At 41.6% G+C, this 22936-nt stretch overlaps 1 protein-coding gene across 1 annotated transcript; it reads right to left on the bottom strand.

Moving 5' to 3' along the window:
• Positions 1–4283: 4283 nt before the first annotated feature.
• LY96 (lymphocyte antigen 96) lies at positions 4284–20304 on the bottom strand. Its single transcript, XM_010951472.3, has 5 exons — positions 20024–20304; positions 13220–13309; positions 10191–10319; positions 5136–5188; positions 4284–4406 (listed from the first exon to the last, which is right to left on the bottom strand). Exons 1-5 carry the CDS (start codon positions 20133–20135, stop codon positions 4308–4310), a joined length of 483 nt encoding a protein of 160 aa, XP_010949774.2. The 5' UTR covers positions 20136–20304; the 3' UTR covers positions 4284–4307.
• Between the last annotated feature and the right edge of the window lie 2632 nt (positions 20305–22936).

Genomic DNA, 22936 nt, shown 5'->3' with positions numbered 1-22936 from the left:
AGTGTCCCTGCTTTCCTGGGTCTGGTAATCCCAGGGCAGAGAACAATAAACAAAGCAAAGTTCCTGCTCTCAGGGAGTACAGTTTAGTGGCAGAACCAGACAATAAACAAATAAATAGAAACATTTCATAAGCTAGAGAAGGTGGCAGGAAGTAGTGTGTACAGTCAAGTCAGGAATGTAGTAACCAAGCACCCAGGGCCACATTATGACTTTCTCAGGTCCTAACCCTTTTGCCTTTGTGGGACCCCATTCTGCATAAAGAGAATGCATAAATTAAAAGGTATATTTTATAACTGCCTTGGCATAAAGGTGAATACAACCTGGACTAGATTCATTATTATATATTCATTGTTATTATATTCATTTTTAAAATTCTGATTTTAAGAGAAATTAAAATGAAAATATTTTTGAGGGCCTTAAGCCCTGTGCCCACGATGCCTAAATAGATCAGCTGGCCCCACAAGCATCAGCAACGGAAGGGTCAAAAGCAATGGAAAAAATTAAAAACAAACCGTAGATACAGAGAACAAGGTAGTGATTACTAGAGTGGGGGTGATTTAAATGGGTAAAGGAGATCAAACATGGGGACTGATGGAAACTAAATCTTTGGTGGTGAGCATGCTGTAGGGGATTCAGAAGTAGAAATATAATGTACACGTGAAATACATAATGTTATAAATCAGTGTTACCTCAATTTTTAAAAATTAATTAAAAATAAAAGCAATGGAAAAAGTCAGAGAGGAATAAAGGGAGGGCCGGAATCTGAAATTAGCCTGACTCCTGGGACGAGGCAGACCACGTTGCTGTAAATCAATTAGAATGTTTTCAGCTGCAAGTGATAGAGTCCTGACTCCAACTCACTAAACCAGTAACAGGACAGTCCAGAGGTACGGCAGGGTCCAGACTTTGCTGATTCAATGATGCAACAGTGTCCGCAGAGCTTCAGGTCCTTTCTAACTCTCCATTCTTCTGTCCGCAAGATGGGCTTCATCAGAAGTCTGGTTCCCTTTATAGTCACCAAGTGATTGTGAGCAGAAACGGAGGCTACATCCTCCTTGTTTATACCCAGTGAGATAGCCTAGGAATTTTAGTCCTTCCTTGCAGTCTGACTGAGCCAACTTCAGTCATGTGCCCAGCTAGACCAATAATTCCATGCAAGAATACCTTATCTGGCAAATCAGGATCCGTTCCTGGAGCCAGGGCGATGGTGTGCACAGGAACAGCAGCAGGGAATACGAAATGTCTGATTACCCCCTCAAGAGCTCAAGAGTTATAGAATGAGCTATCAGTATGCAAAAACAAAAAAAAAAAATATTTTTACATACATCATGTATATTAAGTATTTACTTCAAGTAGTAAAAAATATTTACATCAAATATAAAAAGAGGTCCCCTGATGCAAGGGAGGATCTTCAAGGAGACTATCTGTGGAAGATGGTTTTTGGAGAAAGCTGTGCTGTGAGCTTTAGCCCCAAACCCCTCCCCTTAAGGGGTGAAATGGAGGTGGGTAAGGATCTCCCACCTCAGTCCTTGATGAGTGGGGATTCCACAGGGCTTTGCAGAGAGCTTAATACAATCACCCCCATATTTTGGTGGCACACAGTTGGAACTTATGCTTGGAAAAATCATAGGTCTCTCTGTTGGTGACATTATCAAATCACAGACCTCTGCATTGCAAAATCCCAAAGTCAACACTCAGTCTTCATCTTATTTTACAGATCAGCCAATCAAAATCAGCAAAACAGTTTCTTCACCTGACTTCCAATAGGCCAGCATCCCAGCTTTTCCTCCTATCTCCATGGCCACTCCCTCTCTTTTGCTGGGTTCTCCTAAACCTCCCACCTGCGCCGATGATGGAGAATCCCAGGGCTCAGTCCTTGGACCTCTTATTTTCTCTGCTGACACTCCTCTCTGCTTGTTGACAATTTCCAAACGTTGATCTCCAGCCCAGAACTCTCCTGAACTTCAGACTCACTTTTCCACTGCCTTTGCAAAATCTCCACTTGGATGTCTGATAGATATCTCAACATGTCCAAAGCCAAGTTCTTGATTTTCCCCTCTAAAACCTGCTCCTCTCTGACATCCCCATCTCAAGGAATGGCAACTCCATCTTTCCATTTGCTCAAGCAAAAAAGTTGGAATCATCCATGACTCCTCTCTTTGTCTCATTTCCTACATCCAACACATAGACAAAGGTACTTTTGGAGTTGTCTCTACTTTCAGAATATATCCAGCATAGATCACGTCTCACCACCTCCTCCATCATCCTTTTTCTGGATTACTTCCCAATTTCCTTCTTCCTTCCCTACCTAGATTATCGCAAAAAGCTCCCCAGTTTTTTCCCAGGTCTAAGTGCCAGAATAAGCCTTTTTTTTTAATGGGAGCTGATGTCATTCCCCTACAAAGAACCCTCCAAGAGCTTTCCATCTCACTCAGAGCTGTAGCCAAAGTCCTAACAATGGCCTGTCAAACTCCACAGCACGTGCCTACCCACCCGCAACAGACGCCGTGCTAGCCTCATCTCCCCTCACTCCCTTGACATCAGCTGTTCTCTCAACCTGCAATGCCTTTACTAAAGAAAGCCACCTGGCCTGCTCCCTCAGCTCTTTCAAATATCTTCTCTGTGGGGCCTTTCCTGACCACCTTATTTGAAAATGCAACCACCACCTCCCCGCCTGGGTCCCTATTCCCTTCCCTGCTTTATCGTTCTTCAGAGCACTTATACAGAGCAGGCTTGTTTCTAAAGTACTCTATCATTTATTTGTCAGTCTGTTCCCGCAAAAATATGAACTCTGTGAGGGCAAGGATATATTTTGCCTGGATTGTTAAATGCTGTATCCCTAGCATCTAGAATAAGGCCTGACATACAGCAGGTGCTCAGTAAATATCAGGTGAGTGATTACATGAATGTTGCTTTTGGTATCTATTATTTGAATATGTTATAAGAAGAAAATGTTCGTTTATCCATTCAGCACATATGGCTTCAGAGCAAATTCAAGCCTAAGTACTATGCAAGGTGCTGGGTCAAGGGTGGTGAGCAAAGCTGAACTGACCGCCCGGCTGGGCTCAGGGAGCTTAGTCTGGTGACGGGTGATCAACAGAAGGACAAAATGAGTGTTGAGTACTGGAAGGAAAGGACACAGGTCTACAAAAGCATGTAACAGAGACAGCTGGTCCTGCCTGGATGAGGTAAAGGCAGGTGGAAGAAAGAGATCTGAGGGACCAAGAAAGCCACAGGAGCCTCAAAACCTGGCTCCATCTTATATGGTTTCTGAAGGGCTCTACTCAGGACTGCCTCTGCCCAGTGTCAGAAGTATAAGAGGTGTGCTACACGCTACCTGTTGATAATTCCCTAGGGACACAGCACCTGAGCCAAGAAAGGTCACACCTGTTACAGATAAGGGATAAAGGCCAGGTAGAATAGAGTTGTGGAGGTGAGGTGGAGGGAACTGTGTGGGTGAAGGAGGGAGGATGGCACATTCTGGAACAGAGAGCGTAAGGGGAAAGTGGTGGGAGAAGAGGCTGAGGAGGGAAAGCGGGGCAGGGCCTGGCAGACCGTCCAGAAGATTCCAACTTTATCCCAAAGGGAATCAAAAGCCACGGGGAGGGCCTTGCTTGTTTTTGTTTTGTTTTGTTCCAGCTGCACTGTGGTGACAGGACTGGGCCTGGATTTGAAAGTATCACTGAAGCTGTTCTGTGGAGGAGACTTTACCTGAGGCCCTGAGCAGGCCCGGGAAGAGCAGGCAGGAGGCAGCAGAGCAGGCCAGGGGGGCACGGCCGGCTGCTCGCCCCAGAGCAGAGGCAGGAAATGGAGAGAAGTCAACTGACTGAAGAGACTGCATTACCTCTGTGTTATGGGCTGCACTGTGTCCCCTCAAAATCCACAAGCTGAAGCCTGAACCCTCAGTACCTCCGACTGTGATTGGATTTGGAGACAGAGTCTTTAAAGAGGTAATGAAGGTAAAATGATGTCACTTGGGTGGGCCCTAAACCGATACGACTGGTGTCCTCATAAGAAGAGATTAGGACACGCGCAGAGAGGGAAGACATCGGGAGATGTGAAGACATCGGGAGAAGAAGGCCATCCCCAAGCCAAGGAGGGAGGACTCGAAAGGAACCAGAGCAGCTAAAGCTCTGATCTCAGCTTTCCAGCCTCCAGATCTGTGAAAAATAAATTTCTGAAGTTCAGGCTGCCTAGTCTGTGGTATTTGCTATGGCAGTCCCAGCAAACAAATACACTGTGCAAAAAAGAAAAATTAAGGGAAGGATAAAACCTTTGAAAAATAAAAATATAATACTTCATTTATTCTAGCTGGAATCAGGATGATGTATGATGGTAAAGTTCAAGCAAAGGAGCCTTTCTTCAGTGTCCCCAGAGATGGCTTCTGCAACACAGTTGTATTGTCCCTAAAACGAGCAGTGAGAAATACAATATAGAATGTTAGATGCTTCTATCTTGTAAGACTTTTATAAGAATTTTGTCTTATGAGGAGGAAGCCAATTTACACCGAATTGGTTATCATTTTCTCTATTTTCTAATGAGCTGCAATTCTGTATGCCTTAAAATTCAGTGAGTAGAAAAACCCATTTATTTCCCAATTCCGAGAGGATTTTAAAAATAATTTCTTGAAACTAGCCTACCAATGAGATTTTTCAAACAAGATACACCTTGTAACAAAATTGATAAAGAATATACATTATTAACATTTATTTTAAAATCATCACCCAAAGTGAAACGTGAAAAATGTCATTGCTAGGTATCAAATGCAAATGTCTAAAATTGCATCATTATTGTCCATGGAGGCAGTTCCTGAGTTACACATAGTAGGTATGTAGTGCTTTCACCCAAATCATTCAACGTATACACAATGAGCATTTGCATTTACTTTTAGCAATGTATGCTGGAAGGGAAAAATAAAATTCCAAAGGGCTTTCTTTGGTGTAAATTTTCTATTTTTCTGTATTCTACAGAAAGAAGAAATAGCAAAATATCCAAAACCAAGAAGTTTAAAAAAAAATCTTAAACATCTCAATCTTGAATTGATATTTTTAGAAGTTATGAATTGCTTGTTTCAAATTCTTAACACATCTGTTACTGCAAAAGGTTTAGAAAGTACAAAATGACTTGAACAATACCTTAGAAAATCGTAATCCCTTGAAGGAGAATCCTATTGTTGTATTCACAGTCTCTGCAAAAAAGTACAGAAAGTTACTGCACATTAGATGGTTTTTTTTTTTTTTTTGTAATAGTACTATGGAGTGCAACTTTTACAGTTTTCCTCCTGACAGAAGCAGTCCCAAGCAAAATTGTAGAGAAATAATGAGTCTTATACCCTGGCTATGACTGTCCTGTGGCTTCTTCCTCTGCCACCCTGAGCTCCTCTCAGTACCAGCCTATATCTCATCCCTTAGGGGGTAAAAACTCAAGGCCCACTGGTCCCGGTGATGAATGAATGACGAACAAGCTAGTACTAATATGCTTCATCCCAAGTTGCTCATGTGCATGTTTACTGTTGTTGCCTCTTAGCAGGGAATGATAAAGAAAAATCTTCCTAAAGGTGGCGGAGAGATTTGGGAGGCAGCCAGGTTAGCAAAGCTCCCTCCAATCCCAGCACTGAGAAGCCTAGGTACGTAGTCACTGCTGACATGCACGGCCGTGGGCCTGGCCCTGCAGAAACTGTGGGGCACAGAGTCAGAAGTACAGGAAAAACCACACTCCACTGGCCCAGCTGGAAAAAACAAAGGAGTGACCTTGCAGGGTACGGATAGAAAGGTAGAAATGTTTTGAGTCTCTAACAAAAGCAACAGTGACCAAAAATATTTTTTTAAGTAAAATAGTCAAATGCAAAACAGTAATGGTTATTGTTCTTTGAATTGGCTAAAGAAAATCCTTAACAGCAAATGAATAGATTATGTCTGCATGTGTGAGTTCTTTTCTCACAAATAAGCATTTATTTATTTGCTTCTGGGTATGTCCTTATTAGGGGAGCTAATATACTGAGATGTTGGTTCTTGAGTTTAGTAAAGTGATCATATCTTCAAGATCTTATGATCTTTCATTCAAGGCCAATTCACTTCAAACTTCATAGCTCAACAAATATTTATTGAAGGCCTACTATGTACCAAGGACTGGGAAGACAAAGGTTAGTATAACACCATCCTTTTCCTCAAAGAGTTAAAGTCACCTGGGGATCTAGACATGCACAGAAACCATTCCAAATACAACGACCACGTGCAATGAAAAGATGCAGTAAAGATAAAGGCAGGATAGCTTTTTTGTTCAGAGTAACGGCTCTGGGGCCAGAACTGCTTGGACTTCAATCCCAGCTCTTCCACTTACTCAGGGTGTGACTTTGTGTAAGTCACTTAATTTTTCTGTGCCTCAATAAAATGACAGTGGATAATAACACCTACCTCATAGGATTATTATGAGGGTGTTGACTGAAAAAAATACATAACCTAAAAGTCGAGAATTATGTTTTATTCAGCCAACATTCTGAGGACTTAAGCCTGGGAGACAGCCTCTCAGAGAGCTCCGAGGGACTGTTCTGAAGAGGTAAGGGAAGAGCCAGGATACACAGGAGTTTTTGCAGGAAAAAAAAAGTAGTCAGAACATGAAAAGATTACTGTTAATTAAAGAAAAAAATATACATCTGAAGTTAATGAGTTTAGCACCTTTCTCTATATGGGAAGACGCAAGGGTCTGGACTCATTGAAATCATTCCTTTGACGTGCACCGTAACTCTCTAGGGCCAGTATCCTGTTTTCTCCATCCTGAAGCCCCTCAGGGTCTACCTTGGGGAGGGCGGATGGAGGGTAACTACAGTGGCCAATAGCTTGATGGCCACAACATGCTTTGTTTACTGATTTGGCAGGTGACATTCTTTGTCCACAAGGGCTATATAAGTTAATACATGTAAGTGCCAAGAACAATGCCTGGAACATAGTACTTAGTAAATGTTATTAACATTAAAAAAAAACATTATTTATTATGACATTAAATGTTACTCCTTTCTAGACCACCCTCCCATGGCATCTTCTGAATAATAATGTTAATGTTATTAATATTGTTGATATTAATATTATTGTGACAGTAGACCTGTCATAAAAGATGGGAAGGAAGGTGGGGGAACATTCCAGGTGGCTGGAAGAAGAGGAGCAAAGGCAGGGAAGGAACAGTCAATATAGCTTATGCACAGGCCTGTGAGGGGCTCAAAGTTATTGGAGCAAAGGAGCAGCAGGAATCCTAAGCCGTCAGCTGGAAGAAGCAAGCGTGAATGGGCTCAGGTTCCACACTGGAGAGAATGGAGGTGGCAGGAAAACCTCCAAAGATGTGAACTGGTCAGACTGTGTTCAGAAAGGTGAGTCACATGACCTGGAGTACAGCGGCTGGATTTAAGGGAGGTTCTAAAGTCAGGGAGACCAGTTCGAGGCCAGGAGGCAGTGAAAGAGTGAAGAGAGGAGGAGGAAGTGCCTCCCATCACCTCCATCTCTGGTGCCTCCACCATTGTGATCTCTCTGGTTATCCTGGAACTTGCCTGGAGAGCGCTTATCACAGACTGACTATTACTTTCCTTTCATCTCTAACTTATTTCGTGACTTAGTTCCCATCTTGTTTCCTCCACTTGTCTACAAGCTCCACAAGGACAGGGGCTTTGCCTGGGTCACTTCTGAATTTCTGGCTCCTGGTACTACCTGGTCCCTGCGTACCCGACTCCAAGACCAGCCACGTAATTTGCAAGGCCAAGCACAAAATGAAAATGGGGGCCACTTATTCAAACAGCAGGGGAAACTTCCCATTAATAGTACTAAAATAGGAAGTTTTTTCCTTTCTTCCATAGTCTCTCTGTCTAGACTTGCCATGGTGTTTTTAAGTCTTTTTTTCTTTCCATTTTGTTAGACATGATTGACATGCAGCTCACTGATGGTCCCGTCCAGGTCTCCTGGAGACTGTGCAGGATGCAGGACACAAACCTTGCATGGCGCTCTAGGTTGCACACCGTCCCCCGCCAGGGAGAGTCAAGTCCTGACCCCAGTACCTGTGAACACGGCCTTTTTGGAAGTAGGATCTTTGCCGATGGTCAGGTTAAGATGAAGTAATTGAAGGGGGCCCTAATCAAATGTGACTGTGTCCTTATAGAAAGGGAAATTTAGACCTGTAGACCAACATGCATAGAGGGAAGACTACACAAAGAGACACAGGAAGAAAATGGCCATCTACAAGGCAAGGGTGAGTCTCCTGGGGCCACCGGAAGCTAGGAAAGAGGCCTGGAGCAGATAATCCGTAAGAGCCTTCAGAGAGAGCCTGGCCCCAACGACACCTTGATCTTGGACTTCAATTTCTGTTGTTCTAAGCCTCCTGGTTTGCAGTACTTTGTTACAACCACCCTAGCAAAATGCTGAAATTGGGGCTAACTGACTTATTAAGTTTAAGATGCCTTTGAAATATCTATTTATTTATTCATAAATGTATTTTTGAAAGAAACAAAGGGGTGTGTGTGTGTGTGTGTGTGTAAGAAGTGGTAAGACTATGGATAATTTTTATTTTATCTTTATTTGCCTATATTTTCTAAACATCATATACTATAAATGTATGACCTTTGTAACAACAACAAAAGGGAAAGTGATTTTGAAAGTAGATAAGTATGTTACTTACTTGTTTGATTCCTAAATGTTCAAGGGTCTGTTGATAACCTCAAAGCGTCTTAAATCAGAATGTCCTGATCTCTAGGCCCACATACTTAGCTGCTAGATGGATATGTTTACATGAATGTTCCAAACTTACCTTGAGCTCAACATGCCCAAACCAGAACTCATCACCTTTCTCTTTAAAAATCTGCCCCTTCCTTTTGCACACATTTCAGATAATGGCACTTCCATCCATCGAGTCACTGGCCCTTGAGCAGTCCTTGATTTACCCAGTGTTTCCCGGCCACACCGAATCAGTGAGCATGACCTGCCAGTTCTGTCTTCCACAATGCTTCCTCCCCTCCACTCCCGGGGCCGCCGCCTTTGTTCAGCCCTCCTGGTCTCTCACACTGCCTCCAAGCTGCATTCCCTTCCATCCAAGTTTCTTGCATCAGCCAATCCCCACCACCATCCATATGGACACTAGTTACCCGCAAAAATGGAAATCTCGGGGGGGTCATCCCTACCCACTCACAACAAGACGTGAGCCAACATTTCACGCATGACTTACATGTTGGCTCCTGCCCCTCTTCTAGGCTCATCCCCAGCAATTCCCTGCAGGCACATTGTGCTCCAGCTACAAAAAAGCTACTCTCCTAATGGACCATGTTCTTTCATGGCTAGATATGTTTGCAGATGCTGTTTCCTCTACAGGAATGTCCTTTTTCCTTATTCTCTGATGTTCTCAGATTCAAGACTCTAACAAAATACTCTCTGAAGCCTTATCTGAGTTCTCCTGACACAGTAAGTTGATAACTATCTAGGTAAAACTAAGCGCATATAATCTATTAGCATTTATGACATTTCATTAGAACATCTGTTCCCATGATTATCTTTCCCAGAACAGAGTGACCTTCTGAAAGGGAGACCCTGTCATTCGACTTCAGATCACCACAATCTAAATCATGACTTGCTCAAATCAGGTTCAACAGATGTTTGTGGAATGAAGGGAGGGAGAGAAGAAGCAGGCAGGTAGGGTTGAGTCTGATACATCTTAGATCTCAGGGAAGTGAAACTTCAAAAATTCACAGAAAATGTCAACATAATCCCACAGGGATTAAGTGAAATCATTGTAAAACTGTTGTATGAGAGAAATGGACACTTTTTAAACAACAGCAATCTGCCAAGAGGATTCCTTTCAAAGAGAAAGAAAGTACGGTACAGTGGAAGAGCCAGGAGACTACCCCATTACCAGTTGTCCAAATGAACAAGAACTGAACCACTGAAGGCATCATTTTCCTCACTTGTAAAAAGGACAGGACTATAATGTCACGAACAAAAGAAGGATTCTATTACCCATATGAATATTTTATATTTAATCACCATAATTCTTGAATTCTTATGCTGAGCACCATACCAAGTGTTCTTATATGCATTCTCTAATTTAATCCTTAAAACCATGTAAAATATGTTTCATTGTACCCATTTCACAGAGGAGGAAAATGAGGCTGCTAGAGGTTAAACAACACCCAAAATTCATATTCTGGTAAGTTGAATGCTTACCTCCCTTCAGAGCTCTGCAAAAAGAGTAATTGTCATCAGATCCTCGGCAAATAACTTCTTTGCGCTCTGGAAGACGTATAGACTTAACAGATATATAGAGATTGAAATATAATTTTTTTATGTCTCTCCCTTAAAAAGAAAAAAAATTTTCATTAGCCCCTCAAATAAGATATTCTTTTATAAATAATAATTAACATTTACTGTATACTTAAAATATGCCCTGTGCTTTTCTTACATTATCTCATTTAATCATCATAACTACCTACAATGTGAATATTATTATCCTTTTTTTGCAGATGAGAAAACTGAAGTTCTGAGACCGTAATTAAATAGAATGGTCCCACAATGAGAATTATGTGTGCTATGCCTAAAAATAGAGGACCTATATTTTTGAGAAAATTATCAAATGAAAATATAAAATTTCCAGTTATAGTCACAGTTCCACTAGAAATTTCAAAAGGAAAGGAAAAGAAATGATGATAATCAACTCATGCCCACTTTTTAGTAGTTTTGATGAAAGATTTCTTGGAGAATGAGACTGAACCTTTCGACTAAAAATTAAATAAATGAACTATTATTTCCTCATGATCTTTCTATTACCAGTGAACATGGAAAATTCAAGGAAAAAAAATGAGTTTTGCTCAACTTTTTTACATTATTCAGTTGGCCAGATTTGCAAAAGATACACAGCCTTTTTTAATAATGAAAATAATCATTGAAGTTATTTTCCTAGTAAGGTCACCATGACTCACTGCAGCTATAATTAAAAAAAAAACTTTTCCTTCTTTACCTTAAACTTTGTTATTCTTAACAGAACTGCCAGCTCCTTCATCAAAACCTTCTCCTTCCCTTGGTGCTGATGCTCCTACTTCCTTCTGTTGTCCTCCAATCTTTCTGACTGCTTCTCCCCAGTCTAGCTCATTGACTCATCCTTCTTAGGGTTCTATCCTCAGTTTTTCTCAATTTTCACTGTGCACACTCTCCCCAGCTTTAAATACTACATAGGGTAATGACTCCCAAATCATCACCTTTAGTCTCAATCTTTCTCCTGAAGACCTGTCCCCTATATGCACTCAATACCTCTACTCAAATGCTGCTTATTACCACACCCAACAGATCCAAAATTGATTTCCTCACCTTCATCACCAAGTCGGCACTAGAAATCCTAATCCTGGCAAATCCTACTAGCCTCCTTTCATTCCTGTTACCACTATCTTAATGCAGGTCCTTATTACTCTGAACCTAAAGTACCACCAAACTTTCTAATCTCTCCACTTCTCTACTTGCAAGGTAAAGCGTGGAGAAGAGGCACATCATAGAATCTGTTTCAAACAGTGTTCCCATCGCCCACTCCGTGGACTTTGACTTGAACCTCTCCCAAGTCAGGGATGTGTACAGAAGTTGAAGAGCTGACTTCACAAAGGATGCCTTGAGATATGGGCACACAGTAGTACTGCTACGGTGTCTGCCGTCAATGCAGAACAAGGGACTTTCTTGCATTTCTGCATGGAACACACTATGATTCCAGTCTTCAATGACTCCAAGAAAGGAGGTGCTGCTTTGACACCTCAACAGTTTATATCTGGATAAGCTTCTTGCACTTTGGATATCACTGTGGTCACATCAGGCCCATGAACAAGGGTCAAAGTGACGTACCACTTGCGTGGCTCAGCAGGCCAGAGATATCAATGTAGGTGTTGGAGTGAGAGACAAGAAACATGGCGGATGTCAGGGGTTAGAAAAAAGAAGACTGTTTTTGAGCTCATCTAAGACAGCTCCAGGAACTTTTGGAAATAACTTTGAGGAAGGCTTATTTGTCAATTAGTTAATAGTAGCATATAATTTATTAGCAAGGCTATAAATTCTCAAAATAAATCATTTCCATTCCCAAACTATTTTTGGTCCAAGATTGTACTTAGAGCTCTTACTGAATTTAAATGGAGATAGGGCCATAAAAATAAGGTTGATTTCTATGAATATGGCCAACATTTTATACAGATGTTCTAGTATATTCTAGGAAAACTCAGGTCATAACCACAAAACATTATAAAAAATATGACCACATAATTATTTTGTTACTGAATTAATATAATATTAAGTAAATGCCATATTTAGTGAATAATTAAGGTATTTGTTGTGGCCATGCAAGTGTGCTACTCAAACCTCCCTTCCAAAGAATCCGCTGGGTGGAAGGTAGTTGGCAGACAGCCTCCAGCTACTGCACTCTCAGATCCATCCCAGCACTCAACCAGAGGTCAAACTCTCACAGTCTGCTCCTATAGTGACCAAGCACTGTGAGGACACTAGAGGTAGCCAACTCCTGCCTGTCATGGGGCACTTGTGACAGGCAATCTTTGCTCTAAAGCTCCCTATTGACCTGGCTGAGAGTGTCTCAGGCATGCCTTTTGGTCTGATGACCATCCTACCAAATTCTCCTTCCTTCTTTCTCATTTCAAAGGTTTCAGACCTACACCTCAATCTGAGTCCTCTCCTTGCCTGCTCTGGCTTCCTCTTTCTTTTGTTGTTTACAAGCATTTCCCTCCAAAGATCTCTTGTATGTCTAATTTCTTCTTGATATCTTCTTTTCAGAGAACCCTAAGTGTTGTTAGCTAACTGTGCCCCTTGCTAGCTTTTAAAATACAAGAAGCCATGTTGAAAAGCCCCATATGGCAAGGAACTGAGGGCTGGCCAATACCTAGCCAGGAACTGAATACTGTTAACAACCACATGAGCTTAGAAGTGTATTTTCCCCCACCTGAGCCCTCAGAAGAAACCCTAGCCTTAGCCAACACCTTGATTTTAACCTTGTGGGAGACCTCCTGAAGCTGACACAGCTAAGCCATGCCCAGACTACTGATACACAAAGACTATGAAATTAAAAATATGTACTGTTTTAAGCCATTAAGATTGTGATCATTTGTTACATGGCAACAGAAAACAAATACACATACATTTAGAACACAATCATTCACCACTGATACTTCCGGAACCCTTTTAACTGATCTACAAAAACAAAACTTTGGACTTACTTGGAATGAAGTAAAGATACAAATATCCATTGCTTCCCTTCAATGTTATACAGGGTTTAATACTTATTGAAATAGGGAATTTCTTGTCATCTAAATGGAATAAAGAAAATGTCAATAAATTATTATAAATCATTTCCAGTAAGTAGAGTATTGTGAATGTCAGCCCCCTAAAACTACCTTTAGCATTAAAATTTTATAAAGAGAAAAATTGAGCGCAGTTAAAAATATCTCCATCCCCAAAGGAGTGACATCAGAAAGATGGAAGACTAGGAAGTCCTCCTCTGCCCCACAAACGTATCAATTCAGCGATAATTCATGGACCATTGTGAGAAATCAGAAACCAATTGCAAGTTTCCTGCGTCCCAGGAGATTGCAAAACCAGACTCACTGACTCAGTAGGGAGACTCAGGACGCCCTCTCACCAGAGACACTGCTCCTGGCACAGCCTAATTAGGAAGAGATCTCCTATTCCCCAATTTCACTTAGAAGGAAAGAGGTTGCTTCATGCAGAGTCTCAAATTTTCCAAAGGGGATCCCCAAAGGACTGAAAAATAGAAAGTCTGAACGGACCTATAAGTAGTATGGAGATTGCATCAGTAATTTAAAATTTCCCAAAGAAAAGTCCCGGACCAGCTGGCTTCACAGGTGAATTCTACCAAACATTTAAATAAGTACACCAGAAACTGACACAACATTGTAAACTGACGATACTTCAATTTTTTTTAAAAAAAAAAGATTTGAAGAAAAAAAAAAAAGAAATTAACCCAATCCTTCTCAAACTCTTCCCAGAAAATGAAGAGAAGGGAATACTTCCAAACTCATTTTATGAGGCCAGCACTACTATAAAAGCGAAAGACACCACAAGAAAAGAAACTGTAGGCCGGTATCCCTGATGAATTTAGATGCAAAAGTCCTCACAAAATGTTAGCAAACTGAATTCAACAGCACATTAAGAGGATCATACAGCATGAGTAAGTGGGATTTATCCCTAAGATGCAAGGACAGTCCAACATACAAAAATCAATTAATGTGATATGCCACGTTAATAGAAAGAAGAAAAAAAAATCACATGACCATCTCAAGAGATGATAAAACTCAACACCCTTTCGTGATAAAAACTCTCAACAAACTAAAAGCAGAGGAAATGGCCTCAGCATAATGAAGGCCATCTATGAAAAGCCCATAGTTAACATCATAAGCAACAGTGAAAAACTGAATGTTTTTCCTCTAAGGTCAGGAGCAAGGCAAGGATAACCATGCTTAACATAGTACTGGAAGTCCTAGCCAGATCAATTAGATAAGAAAAATAAATAAAACCACCTGAATAAAAAAGGAAGAAGTAAAATTTTCCATTTGCAAATGATATACCTTTATATCTAGGAAACCCTAAAAACTCCATTAAAAACTGTTAGAACTAATTTAAAAATTGAGTAAAGTCAACATACAAAAAAACCAGTTGGACTTCTATACACTGACAATGAACTGTATGAAAAGGAAGTTAGGAAAACAACCCCATTTACAATAGCACCAAAAGAATAAAATACCTAGGATTAAGCTTTCCTTAACTCCCCCACACTGCCCCACTCCCACAGTCACAAACACACTATCATTCATAGTACTTGATCATCTTTCAATGGTCATTCAAAAATCTCTACTACAATTATTTGTTTATATGTCTGTCTTCTTCATGAAAACAGCACAAGCCTTGAGGGCAGGAAGCATGTCTCATTCATGTTTCATGTCTCTGGCACACAGCACACTGTAGATTATAAATGTGCATTTATCCACTTCTGCTTAGCATTAATTATGTGCCAAACATTGCTCTAGTCACTAGAGAAACAATGAACAAGGACAGTCATGGGCCCTGCTCTTGATAAATGTACATTCTAGTAAAAAAAAATCAAGCAAGGTCATGAGTTAAAGATTGAGTGTACTGTGGGGATAGAGGAATGGGGAGGTGGGGGTAAGTTAGAGATACCTCAACTGCATTACTCAGTGAGTGACAGGAAGGAACCAGCCCTCTGGTCATTGGAGAAAGAGTGTTTTAATCAGGAGTGCAGACTCAGAGGTGAGAATGACTTCAACGTGTTCAAGCAACAAAAACAGACACATACATGTGTACACACAAAGACCATTCTGTGAAATATATGTAATAGGCAAACTCACAGAAAAAGAGCAGAGGTTACCAGGGACTAGGGGGAGGGAGAAACGGGAAGTTATTTTTTAATGTGCGCAGTTTCTGTTTGGGATGATGACAGGTTCCGAAAATGGATAGTAGTGATGATTGCACAGCATTCTGAATGTACCTAATGTCACTGAATTATACACTTAAAAATAGTTAAAAGGATGGACCTAGAAACTATTATGCTAAATGAAGTAAGTCAGACAGAGAAAGACAAATATCACTTATATGTGGAATCTTGAAAAATAATACAAATGAACTTACTTACAAAACAGAAACAGACTCACAGACAGAAAACAAACTTAACGGTCATCTAAGGGGAAAGAGGGGAAGGATAAATTAGAAGTTTGGGATTAACATACACACACTAGTATATGTAAAATAGATAAACAACAAGGACATACTATATAGCCCAGGGTACTATATTTAATATCTTGTAATAAGCTATAATGGAAAAGATTCTGAAAAAGGATATATATATATATATACATATATATATATGTATAACTGAGTTACTTTGCTGTATACCTAAAACGAACACAACACTGTAAATACTTCAATTTTTTTTAAACGGTTAAAAGGGTAAATTTTATGTTTGTTATGCTGGTAATACAAACAGTAACAATAGTACCAATAAAGGCCAATATAAATGGAAAATAATGAGGGAGGGTGGGAATCATAGGAATCAGGGACCATCTTGAAGGGGCTTGGAGATCTTGGTATGAAGTTGGGATTTCACTCTAATTAAAGTGAAAAGCCATTCAAGAGTTTTAAGCAATGGAGTAATATTTTCTTACGTTTTTAAAAGGTGTCTTTGGCCTCTGTGGCAATAACAGATTGTATGGGGGCAAGAACTGAAGTGGAGAGAGGACAGTTTAAGAGGATGTTACAGAGGCCAGAGAGGAGATGAGGGTGGCATGAGTGGTCAGCAGAGGACAGTGAAAATCAGTTGGCTTTAGAATATATTCTGGAGATAATGAAAATAAGAATCACAGAGAAATTGAATGTGGATAATAAGGGAAAGAGATAACGAAGGATTCCTCTGGTTTGGGAATTAAGCAAATGATGAGATAGGGAAGATTTAGGAAGTAACAGATTTGGAAAGGGGTGTGGGTCAATATTTCTAGCTCCAAACGGCCATTAGACTTCCCAGTGGTTATGCCGAGTTTGTGGAATAAATGAATGAATCCCGCAGATGTGCCTAGTTATCCCTCCTACTACACATAAACTAGACAAAAGCCAGAAGTTCCTTGAGGATGCAGCTACATCTTACATAACCTTTACATTCTCAGTATTCCCCAGCATAATGACTAAGCCTAATGCCTATTAAAGACTTAATAAACTGAATTAAACTCAGCTGACTTGACTAGACTCTGTAGAGCAGACAGGAATTTTGATGGACCTCAAAAGGTTTGTATAAAACAAAAAGATGGACAAGAATGTTTCCAGTTAGAGAATAGTAGAAGTGTGAATAAAGACCAGTAAAGAGGGTGGTCTGCTTGGGGTAGGGGGGACACTCCAGATGCCAAGACACACATGCTTAGCTGGGCAGACCAGATGCAACCACACATCCAATTGATCAGCAAATCTCATCGACTCCATCTCCAGAGTATTTCCAGACTCTGATCCCTCCTCATCACCTCCATTGGTCTGAGTCACACTCTGGTCCGAGTCGCCATTTTCTCACTCACCTGAATTATTGTAACAGTCTCACAACAGGTTGCCTGCTTCCACTTCTGCCCCCTTATGGGGTATTATCAACACAGGAGCCAGACCAAGCTTGGCTCACAGTAAAGCTAAGTCATGCCCTGACCTACAGGTCCCTCACCCCCACCGCCCTTTCCCTCTAAGACCTCGTCTTCTACTACCTCCCCTGCACTCACTCCGCTGCAGCCGCACTGGCCTCTTTGCTACCCTGCAGCACACCAGCCGTGTTCCCGCATCAAGGCCGGTGTACGGCTCTTTCCTCCCCACCTTCCCCTAGACATGGGCATGGCTCACTCCCTCAACCATTCCAGTCCTTGCTGGATGTCTCCTCCGTGAGGCCTTCCTTGGTCACCCTAATTTAAAACGCAACCCCTAGCCCCATCCCTGCCCTCTGTCCCCTACCCTGCTTTATTCTTTTCTCACAGGGGTCACCACCATCTGACATGCTGAGTATCTAACTGATTGAAACTCCCCCAGGGTGGTGACTTTTATTTTGCTGCTTGCTCACTGCTATATAATTTCCTTGGTGCCCAGAAGAGGCGCAGGCCAGATGCTCAGTGAATATCGATTTAATTAAATAATCCATGAATTCTTTGAGTTTCAGGACTACCTTTGGCCAAAAAAGGTTAGAACTGAGTCTGACAATTCTAGGTTACAGGATGGTGTGTGTCCAGGGCTCTGTGGACTGACTCACTCACACACCTACATTTTCTGCCTTTTCCAAAGCTGGAAAATAAAACGGCCAATTCTTGCCATTTCTATATGTTATGGGCTGGACTATGTTCCCCTAAATTCATATGTCGAAGTCCTAACCTCCAGGACCTCAGGATGGAACTGTATTTGGAGATAAGGCCTTTAAGAGGCCATTAGGGTGGGCCCTAATCCAATATGATTGGTGTCCTTAGAAGATAAGGAGATTCAGACCGACAGAGAGTCACCAGAAATGAGCGCACACAGAGAAAAGGCCATATGAAGACACGGCAAGAAGGCGGCCGTCTGCCAGCCAAGGAGAGAGGCCTCAGAAGGAAGCCAAGCCTGCTGACCCTTGCTCTCAGGCTCCCAGCCCCCAGAACTGTGAAGAATAAACTTCTGTGGTTCAAGCCACCTAGTCTGCAATGGTTTGCCATGGCAGCCCTGGCAAACAAGCATACCGTCTATGTCAAGTGGAAATCATCTTCAGGGAAAGGACTGGATCAAAAGGATTGTTTTCACCAACATCCGGACAATAATACCCGGAGCAATCAGTGCTTGCCACACACGACGTGTTTCCATCTTGACCAGGATGGATTCTCTAAGGCAGGGAAAGGACAATGTGGTGTTGGGGGGTTGGGGGGGCGCAAACAAGGTCTTGCTCTAGCCCTGAATCCCACTTGCTCCCCACGGTCCCTCCATCCGTGGGGCAGCAGGAAAGGACCACAGAATTTTTCAGGGTTAGAGAGAAACAGGTAAGATCCCTCCTCAAAACTCAAAAGACAAATTGAGTTACTGTTACTAGAAGATTAAAAGCTAAATCATAATATGAAGTGTTATATAAATAAAGGCCATAGGAAACGTAGCAGAGAGAAGGTGGCTCAATCGACATGTGGTGCAAAGGAGAGGAGAGAAGGGGGCCTAGTGCAGTGACAAGGTCCTGGAACAGGGGAATGCAAACGGACCTTGTGGGATGGAGAATTCCAGAGAGAAGCTGAGAGGGAATTCAGCACAATCACAAACAGGAAAAAAGCCATGAGTGTGAGACTGATCCTCAGAAGCAACTTCATAGAGACATTTGCCAGAGTGTGTTTGCAGGACCATAAACACATACTCAAAGACTAAAACAAAGTAACACTGAAAATTGGGGGATTAAATAGGCTCCTTTGTCGCAGAACTTCTCAGAACTCAAAGTACGTCTGTAAATCCCCCAAATGATTAGACCACAAACCCTTTTTCCCAAGAGAATCTCAAAGAATTAGTATTTTCAGAGGCACTCCCTTAGGCTTTCCTGATGTTGCTGGTGGGTAGAAAAGACCAGCCAACCCATGGTGAGGAACACAGTGGAAAGTACCAAACCAAAACAGCAGTCAAACCCCAAAGCCATCCTTTCAGACCAGCAGATATTTGTAGAGAAAGAGGGGGAGACAAAAAGAAAACAAGACAAAACCAGAAGAAGAAGAAAAAAAAAGTCCAACCATTTAATAGTGTTAGACTGTTAAGAGTGTGGCTGGGTTTTTGTTTTGTTTTGTTTTGTTTTGTTTTGTTTAAGTAATCGATTTTATTGTTTCTAAGTGGCTCTGTGCTAAAAATTTTACCTTACAACAATTCTTGAGAAGTAGGTTTGAAAATCACTTTCATTTTATAGATAAAAATGCTGGGGCACAGAGAGGCTAAGGCTTTGCTCAAAGTCACACAGCTATTAACTAACAGAATCAGACTTATATCCAATTCCAAGAGCCTTCAGAAACCACAGCCTGAAACAAAGAGCACCTGTTACCTACCCAAACCTGTGCTGGAAAAAAAAAAAACCAAAAACAAAATCAGAGCCTGGAGCAACAAACAACAGTTTCAGGAAGCAGCTAGGACAGCCCTACCTCTTCAGGAAGAACCGGTCACTCTTAGGGCAGAGGCAAAATCTCGGAAGCAGACAACTTTGACAAAACTAGGAAGAATCTGAAACTGGGTTCAAGGTAGAGACAGCTGACCACAGGGAGCAACAGAAGCCCTTGGAGGGGGGTACATACAGCACAGTTCAGAGACTCGTGAAGGATGGAGAAAATCCACACAGGGCAGTAACCAGACATCACTTTTACTGCCAGCAGCATCCAGAACACACAGCCATCTCCTGTGTCCCGGCGACAGCAGAGGAAGGTTCTTATGAAAACTTACCCTCCAAGTAGTAGACAATACAAGTACCTGCCTGCCTTTGCCCTTGGACTTACCACAGTAGTTGTACCAAATGCTTGCGTCCGAGGAGTTGCAGATCCAATGTTTCTCCCCAGGTTCAGTAAAAATGGAAGAAAACAGGGTGGAAAAGAGCATCAATGGGAACATGATTCAAAAATCTCCAAACCGACAAAAATGCAAGGAGAATCAGCAACTAATCATCAGAATCTTCCCCTTTAATAAGTAGAAAAAATTTAACTTAGTCATCAGTCACATGATTTCTGAGTTCATATCCAACTGTTTCCTCTTTTGAATGTGTGTGTGTTTAATATTTGAGCATTTCCTCCGAGAGGACAGGAACATGATTTAGAATGTACTCTTTCCAAACATGTGACACATATGAGAGCACAGAGCTTTATAAACAAAACTAGGTACTTCCCAGCCAATAGTAACAAAACCAGTCTGTAGGTCTTTAGAATCTCAAGACTTTATCTGCATTGCCATTCTCTCCCACAAGTCTCTTTCTTTCTTTCTTTCTTTCTTTTTTTTTTTTTTTTGAGCATTTTTATAGGTTTTATTAGAGATTTAGATTTAAATCTAAAGCTTTAAATATATAAATATTTAAAATGGAAGTTAGGACAATATTTAGAGGGGAGAGAGGTTGTCTCTGTTTTCGTGGCTATTTTTGACATGTTTTCAAAGTGGTTGGGATTCTTTCCCTGTAAATTTTCTACTCCTGCCAGCATGTTTGCCTAACTCAGTTACTACTGAATGTTCTCCCTGTTTCCATCTGGACCATCCTTTTCTCTAAGACTCCTTCTAAAGATTAGTCAACGAGGATCTTTGGCCAAATGTCAGACTTAATAGATCTCAGGGTAAGAAGTAAGTTCGAAAAGCTTCTAAAAACGCTCTCAGGCACACACTGTAAGTGACAATTTAAGACGCCCAGAGACTTGGGGTCAGAGCTGGACTTCCATGCATGGAAACTGGGTTCCTCCTACAGCCCTCCACCCTCTGCCAACCTCCCAGGCCTCGTCCATGGCCCACTCAGGAAACAGACCAGGGCAGGGACATCCTACCAAGCTGGGCACAGGAAGCATATTCGATACTTTGATGAACAATCAAACAATCATGAATAATTCATGTACATGAACTGTCTCGGCCATGAATGGGGGACAAACATGGCCTCAGGTGAGCTCGTGGCATGTTTCATGCCTCAGAACACAGAAACAATCCCCTCCTGCTTCACGTGCTCTTAAAAAGCTGCTCCCCTCCACCACTAACACTCAGCCCTTCCCTTGGCCCTTTGCTGTTTTTCTGCTTCAGCCCCAGGCTCGCTGTCTGAGCTCTGGCTTTTCTTATAGACTCTATCCCCCTCCTTCCCCCCAGTACATGGAACTTACACCCTCAAAGCATATTTAGTTCATTGGTAATAATGGAAAACAGGAGCTGGCTAGGTCTTAGAGATCAGTTAATGCAGTGATTTTGAAACAATGTCCGATGAGCCTTGGGATTCCTCAGTGGCCAGCAACAGAGGCCACTGGGCTCGCATATGAGTGTGTCCCACAGGTTCTTGACACAAGTCTCATGGCCCAGAGAGCCACACCTACAGATCTGAACTGAACAGTCTCATGCAAACTGTTTCTGCTCAGCAACTGGTTCAGCTAACGGGTAGAGCCCAGCTGGATGAATCCCCAGACACAGGGCACTAGCTGTAGTTCTGCTTTGTGGGCAGAGGTCCCACCAGGCTTGAGAATGCACTCATTCTGGCAAACTCTGGGTCCAGGGAATACTTTGAGCTGTAATAGTGAAATGGTCATTATTTCATGTCTGAAATGTATTTCATTTCAAAACTATTACTCTGTTTTAGAGAAGATGTTTATCCTTTAGGTGCTTGGCTATCTGAAATCCATTAGGGGACATAGTTCAGGGTTAGTAGCCAAAAATGGCATGGAGTCAGGACCTTAAAATCTACAAGTTTAGAAGAAAATAAACATATTCGCAAAAGTTTTTACTGAAGAATTGTACTACTTCCCAATTTTTTAAAAGGTAAAAATCCATGGGGGGTAAGGGTGGTAGGGAAATGGGGGTCTGTTCAAGGGGTATTGAGTTTCAGGTTTGCAAGGTAAAAAAGTTCTAGGTGGGAGGGTACAGCTCAAGACATAGAGCACATGCTTAGCATGCATGAGGTCCTGCGTTCAATCCCCAGTACCTCCTCTAAAAATGAATAAACAAGTAAACCCACTCCCTCCCAAAAAAGTTCTAGAGAGTTGTTCCACCGCAATGTAAATATAGTTAACATTACTGAACTGTATGCTTAGAATTGATTAAGATGGTTAATTTTATATGTTTTTACCACAATTTTAAAATATATTTTAAAAGGTGGGGGGCCAGTGGGGAGAAGAAAAATCCATGAATGCTTCTAGTGGTCTCAAAACACCATTTCCCACTAAAAGGAACAAAGACCCTAGAGAAATTGCCATTTCCAGGTCTCAGGCAACAAATGTATGAGATGAGCCTAGAACAAGATATTAGATCCCCAGTTTCAGGACAGTCCCATTGACCAAAGATGGGTTTTCTATTGCTGCTGTAACAAACCACCACAAACTTAATGCTTTAAAACAGTACAAATGAACTCAACGGGTTAAAAATCAAAGTGTCCACATAACTGGTTCTTCTGGGGGACAAATCTGTTTGCCTGCCTTTTTCAGCTTGAGAGCTGCAAACTTGGCATTCCTCCGTCTTTAAAGTTCAGCACTCCCATCTCCACATCCAACATCACATTGCCTTCTCCCCTGATCCCCTGCCTCCCTCTTATAAGGACACTGTGATTACACTGACCCATTTGGATGACCCAGGAAAATTTCCCCAACTCAAGATCCATCTATAAAATTCCTTTTGCCATATAAGGTAATATTTACATCTTCCAGGCATGAACATTCTGGGGGACCATTATTCAGCCAACCTAC

Source organism: Camelus bactrianus, chromosome 29 (genome assembly GCF_048773025.1).
Source record: "Camelus bactrianus isolate YW-2024 breed Bactrian camel chromosome 29, ASM4877302v1, whole genome shotgun sequence".
NCBI lineage: Eukaryota > Metazoa > Chordata > Mammalia > Artiodactyla > Camelidae > Camelus > Camelus bactrianus.
Note: the sequence above shows the minus strand (reverse complement) of the source record. Positions and strands in the feature narration are given on the sequence as shown.

Bases quoted from the DNA above. Each gene is read 5' to 3' on its own strand.
- LY96 (XM_010951472.3), bottom strand. From the start codon at position 20,135: ATGTTCCCATTGATGCTCTTTTCCACCCTGTTTTCTTCCATTTTTACT. The intron at 13,310-20,023 runs GTAAGTCCAAGG...TATTCCATTTAG, and splicing joins CATTTGGTACAACTACTGTG to ATGACAAGAAATTCCCTATT. The intron at 10,320-13,219 runs GTAAGTCCAAAG...TTTCTTTTTAAG, and splicing joins GTATCTTTACTTCATTCCAA to GGAGAGACATAAAAAAATTA.